The sequence below is a fragment of the Neovison vison genome, chromosome 13 (assembly GCF_020171115.1).
Source record: "Neovison vison isolate M4711 chromosome 13, ASM_NN_V1, whole genome shotgun sequence".
Classification (NCBI taxonomy): Eukaryota; Metazoa; Chordata; class Mammalia; order Carnivora; family Mustelidae; genus Neogale; species Neogale vison.
In genome coordinates, this window is record NC_058103.1 from 48,124,150 (window position 1) to 48,138,671 (window position 14,522).

Below are 14,522 nucleotides of genomic sequence, written 5' to 3' on the forward strand. Positions count from 1 at the left end.
GAAAAGCATGTCTGTATGAAAAGTAGTTCGGTGATTTCTTTCACTTCATCCTATATATTTCTTAGAGCATGTTTTTATTATTTAGAGAAAAGTCCTCATTTGAAAAATGAAACTTTCTATCTGGGACACTTAAATATTATAGAGAACTGAATATGTATTGATCTCAAATCTGTTCTGCTTATCTTAAAACTGTGCCTGGGCAGTATCAGACAATATGGAATGCTATACCACCTGGAAGGACATGGCAGACGAGTGATGACCTAAGGGAAGCCAAAGGGATCTGCAGAGAAGACAGCTTTCTGGGAAAAGATTCAGTCTTCTGACTAGGGCCTTAGAATTCTCCACAGAAAAAAGGCAGCACACACACAAAGGAGATGTATCCTGTAGTCCATCTCTGGGATGTAAAATCCAATATTTACACAAAGGCTTAGCCCAAGGAAAGCATATTTTTGATCCTCAGCTGTAAATGCTTAGTAACTGCCTAACAACACACATGTAGTGGTTTTAAATATCCATAGAAAGGCATGCTCTCTGACAGAGCCTTGGGCCCAGTGATGTTGACCTTGCAGCCTATATGCTTGCTGCTTTATTAAAGTTTCATGCCTTCCATCACAACAATTGCTGCATGAATTCTTTCACGGCTTCCAGCACCCTGCAAAAGCCATAGAGACATGGCAAATTGATTTTCCCCCAAGAAACTATGAACATTGGGTGAGGCAACAGTTTTTCGTTTTTCTTTTCTTTTTCCCTTGCTCTCTCTTTCTCTCTCTCTCTCTCTCTTTTTTTTTTCCCGTGCCTTGAGGCAAAAAGTGACTTCTATCTCCATGAAAAAAACTCCATGTTGATTTGCATCTCCAGCTTGAGAGTTTCCTATCTATGGCAGGAACTACTTTAAGTTTAGTAGATAAAGGCCATGCAGAGTATATCTAGAATTCAAACTCTAGCCAGAATTGGCTGTGTCTGGTGAGGAAGCAGATACTTCTCATTTGCCCTGAGAGGTGGAGAAGCTTCATTTCTGTTGTTAGTTGTTGGAATAGTCTAGTCCGCTTCCTCTTCATTAGAGAGTGCATAAGAGAGAACTTTCAAATGGACATTATAAAGCTCAGAATGGTGGTGGCTTCTGAGGAATGATGGTTCCTTGAAGGAAGGGATTGTGTTTACTTTCTTTATCATTATTTTCCTAGTGTGAATCACTGTGCCTGGTCCATGATAAAACTATGAATATTGATTAAATTAAATCATGAAAGAAAATATTATAATTGCTTTGTCATACAATTATATTATATTTATTATATGTAATTAAGTATATAATTATATATAAATAAAATATAAATGTATATTTTATTTAAAATATATATAAATCAAATAAATAAATAATTATATTATTATATAATTGATTATATTAATTATAATTGTATTTGTCAATTTTGCTAGAGTAACAAACAGTCCCTAAAATGTTGGTGACAAAGATGTATTTCTTTTTCTTTTTTAAGATTTTATTTATTTATTTGATAGACAGAGATCACAAGTAGACAGAGAGGCAGGTAGAGAGAGGGGGAAGCAGGCTCCCTGCTGAGCAAAGAGCCCAATGCGGGGCTGGATCCCAGGACCCTGAGATCACTACCTGTGCCAAAAGCAGAGGCTTAACCCACTGAGCCACCCAGACGCCCGCAAAGATGTATTTCTTGCTCATGTTCTATCACAGGAGGTAGTCTGAAGTTCCATTCCACCTGTGTTCTTTCTGAAAGCCCATAGCCACTATGGGGGATATGCCCAGTGGTATGCAAGTATGCTGATCAGCTCATACCCACTCACTGTGAAGAGCTGATAGTATACGTCTTTTCTAACTCCACATTCAGTGATGTATGTTGGTAGCCTAAAACCAACCTTGGAAATTGGCAAACACTACAAATTAGAATTGGGGCTTTTCGAGAGCCAATTTATCAGCACACCGCTGGATTCATGAGATAAAGAAGAAAAGCCAATGAGCTGGCAGAAAATCACAGTGTTGTTTCCAGCTAAAGCAAAGCACATGGCCAAGAATGACAATGGGGTAGGGTAGGGACCGATGCTCCACCTGCAGGAGGCACCACAAGTCTTATGGCGAAAATGGGGAGAGAGCAAATAACCTAGTGCAGTATCTGTATAATCATCAGTGGTCAAACCCCAAATTAGGACCTGTGGTGTGACAAAATGTTTTAGTGATTTATGTATTTTTTAACATAATTCTTATTATAAATGCTTGCAATATTTACTGAGTGCTTACAGTATGCCAGATGTTGCATAGATGAACTTAATATATATGATTTCAAATAATCCTCACTACAGTCCTCTGACGCAGGTACTATTGTTATCTCCATGCTGCAGACCCAGGAAGTTTAGTGTTTTAGACTGGGGCTCCTGGACACAGACTCAGAGAGTTGTGAAGGGATGGTTAGCTGCTGAGTTGTCTTAGTAGAAGAAGTGAGAAGGCCAGGAATGAGCAGACCTGACTGGCCCCAACCCCGTCTCCTGGGAGTTCTGGAGCTGGGATAGCCCTTCGGGTTGTTCTCAAGTCCTGACAGGGAAGCCCTAGCCAGTCACTTATGGGACACCCTGTCCCCATAGACAAGAAAGACTCCTAGTGTAATCAATTTATCAACAGTGGTATTCCCAGCAGCTAGAAGGACGCAACAGCCTTTTTTTTTTTTTTTAAGATTTTATTTACTTATTTGACAGAGAGAGAGAGATTACAAGTAGGCAGAGAAGGAGGCAGAGGGAGAGGGGGAAGCAGACTCCCCACCGAGCAGAGAGCTTGACACGGGCCTTGATCCCAAGACACTGAGACCATGACCCGAACTGAAGGCAGAGGCTCAACCCACTGAGTCACCCAGGCGCCCCAACACAACAGCCTTTAAAAGAGAACTTGGACAGAGCACCACAGTATCCCCTACATTAGGTAATATGCCCATGGTTCCACAGCAAGTGAAAAGCTGGATTTAAACCCAAGTCTGTCTGACTGGAAAGCCTGTCTTCTTAATCCCAATGCCAGGTTACTGCCCATTGCCCTCTCTATGTCAGTCAGTTGCTACTACCTGGTCAAAAAAATAGCATTGCTGGCCCATGTTTATGGTTTCAAAAATGACTGAAACAGTATTGGATTTGAATTGTTATTAAAAAGAAGGTCAGCGGCATTACACATTAGCTTTTAGTGTGGATGTTTGTGTACTTGTCTGTGCAGATCTAGCCCTGTGGAATGGGAAAGGAAATTATATGGAACAGTGTGTTGGGGCAAAATGTCTTCTTCCTTTTTCTTCTGCACAGCTTATAGCTCACATTTACAGTCATAATGGTAAGATTGGTTTAGTATATGAGAGATGTGCCTGTTCAGGCAGGGGAATTTGGACGTGCTTCCTTCCCTACCCTTAAAGTTAACCTGGGCCGGCTGAAGGGTCAGCTCATTGCCCAAGATTACCACAGCTTTCCCTAGGCCAGAGCCAGGGTAGCCACTATCAAAGATAAACAGAGTGGACACCAGTTACAGTGGTAAGGACAGATTTCAATCAGTAATACACTATTGCAATAGGCAAAGGAGTCCAGGGTAACTGAACTCAACTTCAGTTTGTACGGAAGTGATTGGGTGTTTTGGAGGGGCTTTTTGTTTCGGGGGTTTTGGGGGTACAAAATGGTAGTTTATTAAAGCACGTGGACAAAACCGGGGGGGGGGCAGAAAGAGCTGCGGCACTGGGGTTGTGAACGGTAGCTGATTATATACTATGGGGTTGGGGGAGGTAGAGAAAAAGGGAGATTTCAAAGGCCTTGGCAATCAAGTTAAGGTTGTTTTTCCCCTCTAGCTAGTCATTAACATTAAGATAGTTGGGAGATTCCTGGAAGGCGGTCACACACGTCCCACCCAGAAGTGAGGGTTGGGGGAGGCTGGGGGTGGTCAGCTTGTGCTTTGTCTTCTGCTTGCCTTTGTGACTGGGCTTTTTAAAGGAAGATTGGAAGAATGGGGAGGGGATGAGCTGAGGCTCATGAGAGTCAGGGAAGTGAAAAATTACAGAAAGTGAAAAGGGGTTGGCCCTTGTGGAATGCATCTGGGTTTGCTAACTGGCATTTATGGAGTTTGGACTCCTAACCTCCTACAGAGACTAGGAGACAAGGGCTCTATCTTCATGTGTTGGCTGAAATAACCAGTAAATTCTTTTGGCAGCCTTGAATTTCCTCAGACTGACACTTCAAGGGGGCTAGGGTAATCCCAGGGATGTAGCCATGACCCATTAGAAACCATGTTAGAATTTTGTTCAAGCCTTTGTGGGCCAAAGTTGAGAAGAGGGCTCAGAGGAACCTGAGTGCATTTGGCCACAGAGAGGATCTTGGTCAGAACCAATTAGCAGTAAGCAGCAGCTGAGTGGGCCCAAATCAGCTGCCCATAAGACCCCTCTGATACCAGCCTTATCCAAAGCCAAGAGCTTCCTGATGCTCCACTGATGTCTCATACACACATGTACTCTGGCACACATTCTTATACACTCACGTTCTCTGTGCTCATGCTTGCTCACACATATACATTCACTTACACACACACACATGCCTAGATTACTGTTCACAGATCACAACCTGTTTACTACCCTTGCTCTGCTGCTGGCCCTCATCTCCAGGCAGGCCAGCCTGTGGGGCTTCCTGCCCATCTAACTAGTGAGCTGGGGCTGGGCTAGATCCAGGGTCTTACACCATCAGAGAAACCAGAGGAGAGATCCCTTTGTGGAAGAAAGGAAAGGTATAGACCAGAAACAGAAGTTTAGCCAGAAAGAGAATCAGTCCCCGTGGGAGTTCAGCTCAAAGGTTCTCCAAGTTCTAGTTATTCAGTGACTTCTCATTCCTTTACCCGATTCTACCCTCAGCCCAGTCCCTCCCAAGGTCTCAGGTCAGTGCATGATAAAGCCAATGGTGGACCTCAGTCCAAACCTTTTGGCCCTCTCCCATGAGACCCATGGATCTCACTGACAGGTCCTTTTCAAGTTCACCAAAAAACTTTATGCAGGAAAAATCTAGGTTTGACTAGCTATGCTATGGATTACATATTATCTGCCTGTTGAGCATAATCAGATTTCCTCATAATCAATCATAACCCCCCACCACCTCACCTTCCTTGGTTTTGCATGCTCTCACCATGGGTGGTTTTTATTTTTTCCTGCATGAGTGAGAGAAGACTTCTCTTCTTTGGACGGTGGAAGCAAAGAGCACAACTTTGGAGTTAGACGAGGGTTTGTGTTCCCGCTCTTTTATATGTGAGTTGTAAAACCTAAACTCGAGTATCCTCTCTGAGCCTCTGCAAAATGGCAGGGTGGTGATTGGGATTAAATGGGCTGCTTCCATACCTTGGCTATTGTATATAATGCTACAATTAACATAGGTGTTTGTGTATCTTTTCAAATTAGAGTTTTTTATTCTTTGGGTGAATATCCAGTAGTGGAATTACTGGATCATATAGTAAGGTGAAGAGGATTAAAAGTACCCTTAACTTCACAAGCACTGAATAATGTATAGAATTTTTGAATCGCTCTCTTGTACACCTGAAACAAATAAAGCACTGTATGTTAACTATACTGGATTTACATTTTTTAAAAAAGAGGCAGAGAAACATTCATTAGACCAAGAGATATAATCTTAAGATTCTGCCCTTTTACTTGAAAGAGGAGAGTGGTTGTGGTATTGTCTTGGCAAGGAGGGGAGTAGGCTTTAGTTTTCAAAGAAGGTGTTGTGGGAAAGGAGTTTGTCTTTGTAATCTCCTGGAGAGATGGGCAGTTATGCCCAGGCTTGTAGAGAAGAACTTTTGCATCAAGTACAATGGTAGTGGCTGCAAGTAATGGAAACCCCAGTATGGGAACTTAACTAAGTCAATTAACTAACTAATTGATTAATTGATAATTAATTAACTAATTGAATTAACTACTTAATTTAAGTTAATATTCCCCATAGACAAGAAGCCTAGTGGTAGGAGACTTCAAGTGTTGTTTGGCTGCTCAAAGCTGCCCCTGGAACCCAGGCTGTTTCTTCTTCTACCCTTCCTCGCTTACTATGCTGGTCTTCTCAAGGAGAATCATAAGACATCTGCCATAAAGTTGGGAACACAAGGGCAGAGGCTGCACCAGCCACACTGGTCTCAAGTGAGCAGAAAACCAAGAGCTTTCTCAGACTACTCTCCACCCCCAGCCAAGCTCCACTCCAGTCTCATCAATTAGCAGTGTGTCTCTTTGCCACCCCAACAGTCAGGGATCAGGGAGGCTGGAGAAAAAGCAAGGTCTTACCTGCACCCTTGGCCCCCCAGCAGAATTGCATCCCATGTGGACAGGACAGTGTGCAAAATTGGGAAGAGAGCCTGCCTTGGTTTGGGAGTAGAGAGGAGTTACAGCAACAGGGTTGTAATTGGAAGCCAAAAGGTGACCTTGGAGAGAAGGAATGTGATCGTGGCTTTTGTATCTGTCATTACACTGAAGTGGCCCCAGAGCATCACACCAGTGCTCTAACCCTTCCTTCCCTCATCCTGTTCTTGTCTCTCTATTCTTCCGGCCCCAGGCCCAAACCAAGAACACTTAAACCTAAATCATTTGGCAATTACCAAATCATCGAACTCACAGTTTTCTCTTAATTTCAAATTAAATAAATTATTGCTGAATTAATCAACAAATTAATGAGATGAGGGAATTCCAAGCAGATACAGCTGGTGAGGGCCTCCGCAATGGCCAGGAGTTGACCCTCCTTCAGAGGAGAAAGTTCTCAGGGGCCTATGGAAGGGGTCTGGATGCTGTTAATATCAGAATCCTCATGTACAAATGTTGGCTAACTGTCCCAGGCTCTGACAAAAAGAATCTGAGGAGGCTGAGGACCCTTGGGTCTTGGATTGAAATGACTCTGTACAACCTCGTTGCTACTTCCTGTGATTACAGCTCCATGGTTTCCTTCTTTATCTTTGCAGAGCCAGCTCTCCCAGGCGCTGAACGGGCTGTCAGACAGGGCCAAAGAAGCCAAGGAGTTTCTGGTGCAGCTCCGCAACATGGTCCAGCAGATCCAGGTATCGGCAGCACCTGAGACAGAAAGCAAACCCCATGGGTTCAGATATTGCTGCATCATGGGGAAGTTTGTCTGTTTCTTCTACTTTTCTGTGTTATGGGGGAAATTCCAATTATTTTTCTGCTCTGTCTCTTTGAAAACAAGCAAATGTACAGACCAATTTCAAATACACTCCCTTCTCAAGGTGGTTATATTTTGCCAACAAGCCAGCTACAACAACCTGCTTTTCCAAAGAGTTCCTCTCCTTGGCACTGAGGTCCTAATTCTCTACTACTCTGGATTTAGAAAGAGGCCTTTTTGTGAAGTTGGAGTCATAATTGTTTAGTTTTTTAAACTCTCCAGGCTCCCAAAACATCTTGCCATAACTGTATCTTATCTGATGGTTTCCCTTTCCTTTCTTCCCTGCCCCCCTTCCTCCCTCCCTCCTTCTCTCTGTCCTTCTTTCCTGCATGTAGTAATGCTTCTTCTCCACTTAGATGCTTAAATATTTTCCAAACAAGATCCCCCCCTGGTAGCTATAATTTCAGATTGCTCTACTTGGACATGACCCACAGATCAGCCGGCATTTGAGAGTTTGTGAATTCTCCACTATTGCTAAAGGAAAGAAGCCATAAACTACATGAGATGCTTAAATAATGACCTTCTGCTCTGTTTACTGTTCTTATGTTTTGAGGTTGCCTCACAGAAATAACCTTCGCTCTGGCCTCTAATAAATTGCTTTCTGAGTTAATATTTAACCCATGCAAGGTAGAAATATCTTTTTAAATGTAAGCCAGTCTTTCAAAGCATCTCACACTGATTTCCTCACCCATTTTTGCATGCATGCTCATGTTAAAACTTTGATTGCCTAACAACCTAATACCCATACACTTCCTTCTGTTTTCCAGAGCAACAGAGGTTATCAGTCAGTCCCTCCTTTCCTTTTGCCTCTGCACCCCACCTCTTCATCAGAGCAAAGCTTTCTTTCTGCTCTATATCAGAACCTGCAAGAAGGCTGCACTTATCCTCCCAATGTTATCCTGCATGGGACATGGAAAGCTCTTAAATGATGTTTTCTATAGGACTTCTTTGAGTACTCAAAAGCAATTGTCATGAAAGCTGAAATTTCATATGTAGATGTCATTGCTGTAGCAATTACTAATGCACACCCTAAATGAAAAAGGACTTGCATTTGAGAAGTTATCAGATACCTATCAGTATGTCCTCATATTAAGAGACACAGTTCTTTTTGACTTTGGGAATAAATTAAAATTTGATAGGCTAAGCTGTTCTTTCCTTGCCAGCAAAAGCTTACAGTTGACCCAGTTGGATGCTATTTTTTCAGTGCTATTTGTATATATGTGAGTATTCATCTTTCATTTGCTATAAATTACAATTGTTTTGCAGATTATGGTTTGACTCTCAAAATTACATATGTAACTTATTGAAAGGATGATTGTTCGTGAATGCTTATGAATTGGGAGAGAACTGCTTGAAAAAAATGTCTACAGCTTGTATAGGTTTAAATCAAGTAAATAGTTAGATCTGGCATTCAATTTAAACATCATGAAGAAGCCATAATTCTTTTAGAACATGGTTTACTTTCTCCAAAAAGCGGTTGGTTCATGGCTTGACTTTTACAGCTGGGTAATACCTGTTATATATACTCATTGTTCTTGACGCCCTATGTGCATTAACTATTTGCCTTCTTTAATGAAAGGAGCAAGTACTTTTGCCCATGATTATTCTTTAAACTTCTGTTGTCATTGGACTATTGTTTAATATTGAAGACCACTGCTGTCCTCTTTCTTCTCTCTCCTCTTGAATTTAATAGTTCTTTAACTCTATGCCTCCACCATACCCAACACGTCAGGCAGTCAACCTCTCCAAATGCCACCTTCCACCATCCATAAGTGGACATACGCCAGCTCTCAGAAGGATTTATGTTCAACTCTAACTTTATGTTCAACAAACTAAGCTTTATTTTACACAATATAATGTGAACCGTGAAGATGATTTCCTTTTGATAAAAATAAATTTATTAAGTACTATTTATACTTTTCAATGTAAAATTCAAGGGAACACTACCACTGTGGAGTGAAATTTATCCAGTTACTTAAAAAAATGCCAAATGTGCATTGTAGACAGAGTTTTTTTCTGTCTCCTTCGGCAGGGATTTCCATCGCACAAATGGACAGGGGAGCTCTGTTTTTTTCTGGCAGCCCAAGGAGCCCAGGTACTCTGGGACTAAGACATGCGCTCTCTCACACAGGAGAACAGTGTGGAGTTTGAGGCTTGCCTGGTGGCCCAATGTGATGCCCTCATCGACGCCCTCAACAGAAGGAAAGCCCAGCTGCTTGCACGTGTCAACAAGGAGCATGAGCACAAGCTGAAGGTAAGTGCTGTGCTGGGGGGAGGGCAGAAAGCTGAGGAGCCCAGGCTCCCAGGGCCAGGCTGGACAGGCCAGATGAGTAGGTCAGATGCCCACAGTCTTGGGTGGCCAGTGGCCCGGAGGGCAGGCAGCCAGCATCCCTTTATTCACCATGAACACCCTCATTTACCTCACTGATGTTTATTGAGTGACTCCCCAAGAATTGCTCTGGGTATAGACATAATTAGGTAAATAAAAATTACTGCCCTCATGAGGCTTATATTCCACCAGAAGTGATAAACAGTAAGCAAGAAAGTAAAATATGCAGTATTTAGTAACAGGCACTGAGAAAAATAATAAGGAATAGAGAAAGGGAAAGTGCAACTGGACAGCTGCTTGGATTTTTGTCATCACACTGTGAAATCAATTGATTCCAAGTCTGCCCCCATTGGCAAAAACATTGGTCCTCTTAGAGACATCTGATACCCCATCCATTGCCCCTTTAGAGCAGAGCAACAAGATGTGAGAGCAGGCTGAAGAAATGGGAAGGACCCAGCAGGAGGCATCTCAGAAGCAGGCAGTCAGAGAGGTCCACATGCTCTGCCATAAGCCCCAGGGTAGCTACCAGTAGGAGGAGGATAAGGGGTATGCAGTGCTGGTCTGATGAGGGCAGAGGGAGAGGTGAGGTCTGACTACAGCCTCTCTAGTGCAGTTAGGCAGTCAACATCAGAGAGCTTCGATAGTGGGCAGCAGAGAACATATACAACCTCAGGGGAGCTTGTGAAATGTCCCATAAGCATCAGATACCCCAGGAGATTTGAACAGGCTGTAGTCGCTGAAGAGCAGGGAAAGGCCCCATTTCTAAATGAATGGGATTCCAGTAGGAGGACCAAAGAAGAGTTTCAAAATGAAGAAATAAGAGAACACAGCTTATAAGATTTGGGGCTCAAGGTTGGTGGTGGGGAAGCTTCAGGTTGGGCCAGTACCCATCTTGTGGTAACCAGAAACAAGACAATAAACTAGTTGCTAACTAGGGCATTAGTCCTGGGCAAGACCCATGGTAAGACTGGCAATGCTGGGCCCTGAGGGGCAGAATCACCAACCTTCCAACTTTACTCTGTGCTTCAGCTACACACCAGGACCGCAAGCTCTGGGGTGGGGGTGGGGGAGGTCGCTGCCGGAAGGCAGGGGGCCAAATGGCCAGATACAGAACAACCGCTCCCCAGGGAAGCTTAACAGTTTTCTCCAACAGTTAGAAAACCCCAATCTAGCTTCCTCTTCTATGAGGCTCCCTCTTCCACAGCCTACCTGCTGCAAAATACAGAGCATGTGGCTGGAATAGAAACCTTTCTCCCCTGCCTCAGGTGTCCCTCTGAGAGGACCTGTGGAACTGCACCAGGCAGGAGGCAGAGCTGGGATAACAAGGTCCAAGCCTGGAAGAACTCCTGGGGGCTATGCCATGTGATGAAGCTTATTGGCCTGACACCCTCTGGGGCTCGATCAGGGCCACGGCTCTCTGAACGGTCCTGACAAGGCAGCTGCAGTGCCCTTTTATCAAGGAGAGGCACAGCAGATGCCTTGATAAAGAAAATTGCATGGCTTGAAGTTAAATCTGAAGCAGGAGTTGGGAAAGGAAAGTGCACAGGGCTCTGACGTTCCTAGAATATCAGCCTGTTGGTTTGGACAGGAAGCCAAGGCCGGCGATGGTAACACTCCTTCTAGAGACGTCATTACTGTTTCTTATTGGTGCGTCTAATTGGAAGATCCTCTTAGGCTCATGTTAGAACAAACTCAAACCTGTTTCCATCACCTGCTCTAATATTACTAAGCCCTTCATTTCACACCCTTCAGAAACCTAGAACCTTTTTGGTTATGGTGGAGCTCAAATATCACTTGAATCCCATAGAGCTCTCTAAAGGAAAGCCCCAGCTGTCTGCAGGAAATGAGCTGGATGACTGGATTTTCCCTCTAAATAGTAGACCAACCATTTTTGTATGTAGTCACCAAGTGTTAACTTTTCCTCAGTAGAAATCTCTTTTTTAAGTTGTTGCAGGCACTTTCTTGGTATCTTTAAACCATTTGTGATCAATCTCACAGGGCCTATGGTGGCCACTGCAGGTTTTCTACCTGGGAGAGCCAGAAGGGCAGTGATCTGGACCGAAAAAGGAATCACAGATTGAGAAAGCATCATTTATGCATATCAAACAGCAGCAGAGGGGCATGAGAGCCCCCTGAGCCCCTGCTGCCCCTGTGGGATGGGACTGTATGAAAATCCATTGAGGGTTGTGCCGGGGACAGAGAGAGAGAGAGATCCCTCAGGAACAGCTGCTGGTCATTGCCCAGGCTCCACATGGGGTGACAGTCTGTCCGTCCAGGTGACCCGCTCCAGCGGGACGCACGTATGCACCCGGGGCTGTTGAGCAGAGGCAGCTGCCTGCTCTCATATCGCCCTGCCCCCCGTGGAGTGCGCTGCCCCAAGTGGAGTGTCCTGCCCAGATCCCGAAGGGCCGAGGAAACAAGAGGCAGGTGGCTGGTTGTCCCCCACAGCAGCAAAGCTGTTCTGTCTTCTGTCGTGAGCAATTTGTTTCTCCGCCGTTTTCAGCAGATTGTATGTCATTGCTAAAAACCGCCAGCAGCGCTGACACCGGGACCGTGGATGCCAGCCTCCGAATCTCCCTCCCTCTGCTTTTCTCTTCCTGCCATTCCCCTTTCTTGTCATTTCTGTTGCTACTCAGATCTGTGAGAAAAGACTGGCCTTTTATAGACAGCCCTCGCCAAGCACAGTACTTCTTTCTGTCTTTGTTGGCCGACCCATCACTCACAGTTGGGCAGGGATAATCTTATGGTCTTCCGCTCCCCTTTGGCAGAGTTCTCTAGGGGCCTGCTTTTCACTGACAAAGAGGAGAGTTGTGTGTGTACTTTTCTGGCAACTTTCTCTTCTTGAGCAATCCAAAAGGCCTGGGATGCTGGAAAGGGAATATGTGTAAAGAGTCTTTATGATCTCCTCAGGCCCCTCTCTGAAAGCACTGATTGCTGGAGCAGATTGGATGGTTCTGGTTCTGAGACAAGCCAGAGCTGAGAGGTGAAGAGCCCAGCTTCTGTGTCACAGAGAAGAGGGTGGGAGGACACACTTCCTCACTTACTAGGTCTCCAACTGTGGGCAAGTCTCTGGCTCAGTTACTTTCACCTGCGGGTAAAATCAGGCCAGGAGCAGTGGTCATCTCACAGAGCATTGCCCAGCACTTCCGGCAGTCCTTGGGAAATGTTGTTAGACCTGAGAGGATGCCTAGAAATGTGCTGGCACCCAGCATATTGAAAAAGTGCTCCTAGGGACTTACGGTCCATAATACCAGAGTATGTCATGTAGAAATCGTGTATACACAGGTGTGATTGTCTCTGAAACTAGGAAAGTAGCTTGTGTTTTTAACTGATCATCCTATGAAATGGTTCACGAAGTTTGGTGAGCTCTTTTTAAAATAGTTAAAAAAAAAAAAAGGCTTGGAGACATATTTATGCAGCTGTGACCATATTTTAGGAATATTTGAAATATAAATTTTGTTTAATATTATTCTGTGGTTTGAAAAAAAACCACTGGGAGACAAATATCTAGTTTTGGGATGTGGTAAACTAATCAAATGTCAGAAAGCTACTGAAGGGGAAAAAATGCTTTCGAGCTTTCAAGAAATACTACTGATTCATGTTTGGGACAACGTGGGCAAAATCCCCACAATAAGCACTGTAAACCCAATCCCCTGGTGTCTTGTTTGAACTGTATGGTTTGTGACCATTCTTCCTGGGCCTTCCTGACCTGAGTAAGGCCTTAAAATATCCTCACAGGGAATTTGTGACAACACTTAAATGTGCCATTAATGAGATCCGTGTTTTTCTCACAAAACTTACAAATGTCATTTCTGAGAATGATTTTTATTTATGTAACACTCAGAATTTGAAATAATTCTACAATCATCTTAAATGTATATTTCTTCCAATATTTTAGAGTAAATTCATACGTTGAATAGTACAAGGTGACAGGTGTCTTCTTGGTTACCTTTCAATTCTAAGATTTTCTGGAAGAAAAAAGTTATAGTTATTTAAAAACTTCTGAAAAAATTTAATCTTTAATTTCCACGTGTGGGTGGCCAATGAATGTACCAACAAAATTATCCAGTGAGAATGCTAAAAGAAAATGATAAAGTTTGCTGTTTCTTACAACATTTCATTTTTACAGATGACCTCCACATCCAATTGTAACCATATACAAAATGTTTGACTTTGAATCCAAGTATATTGTTGGGTTTTGTTAGAATTATTATCATTATTAGCATCATTGTCTTTATTATTATTTACCGTGTATTGCCTGTTGTGTTTCCATTATGTTTATTTAGAAAAACGAATTATATGGTCATTTCATTCAGAGTACAGATTTGCACTAGGGACGTTATTGGCTTGTCAAATTGCTTCCTTAGGCTATTTTGCCATTGCTTCAAAACAGGCTAGTAATCCTTTAACTTAGATTGGGCTGGGAGATGGGAAAGGAAGAAAGAGAAAAGAAAGAAAGAAAGAAAGAAAGAAAGAAAGAAAGAGGAAGGAAAGAAAGAAAAGAAAGGAAGGAACAAAGAAAAAGAAAGGGGGAGGGAGGAAGAAAGAAAAGGAAGGGAGAGAGGGAGGAAAGAAGGAAGGAAGGAGAAAAGAGGAAGGGAAGGCAAAGAAAGGGAAAGGAAAGGGAAAGAGAAGGAAAGGAAAGAAAATGAAAAAAAGGAAGAAAGATGGATGGAGAAAGGGTGGAAGACAGACCTACCCAAGCTCACAAAACTTTTTTAAGTAATTAGATAGGATTTGACAGGCTACAGCCCATACTAGAAAGAAAAAGCAACAAATTTATGCCAATAATCAGCTCAATCCCCATAAAACTACTGGCAACAAGTTCTGTAAGTCCATTACAATGAAGACATTTGGAAATATTAAGCACACTGGAACACTTGAAACTTTGACTGCCCTTGGGGGGACCAACTCTAAAATTTTAACCACAATTATTATTGATTATAAGGCTATATCATTAATGGGGAATTCATTTCACAAATGCTGTGATTCCCTGCTACTTACCACATAGGAACAAAAG

The 14,522-nt window shown here is 43.2% G+C and overlaps 1 protein-coding gene across 3 annotated transcripts in view; it reads left to right on the forward strand.

Annotated features, from left to right (window-relative positions):
- Positions 1 to 14,522, forward strand: part of TRIM9 (tripartite motif containing 9) — a 106,137-nt gene that overhangs the window by 51,902 nt on the left and 39,713 nt on the right. For all 3 annotated transcript variants that reach the window (XM_044232158.1, XM_044232159.1, XM_044232160.1), the window contains exons 2-3: positions 6,959 to 7,054; positions 9,305 to 9,427. In XM_044232158.1, coding sequence (XP_044088093.1) covers positions 6,959 to 7,054; positions 9,305 to 9,427 — 219 coding nt within the window. The remainder of the gene's footprint in view (positions 1 to 6,958; positions 7,055 to 9,304; positions 9,428 to 14,522) is intronic.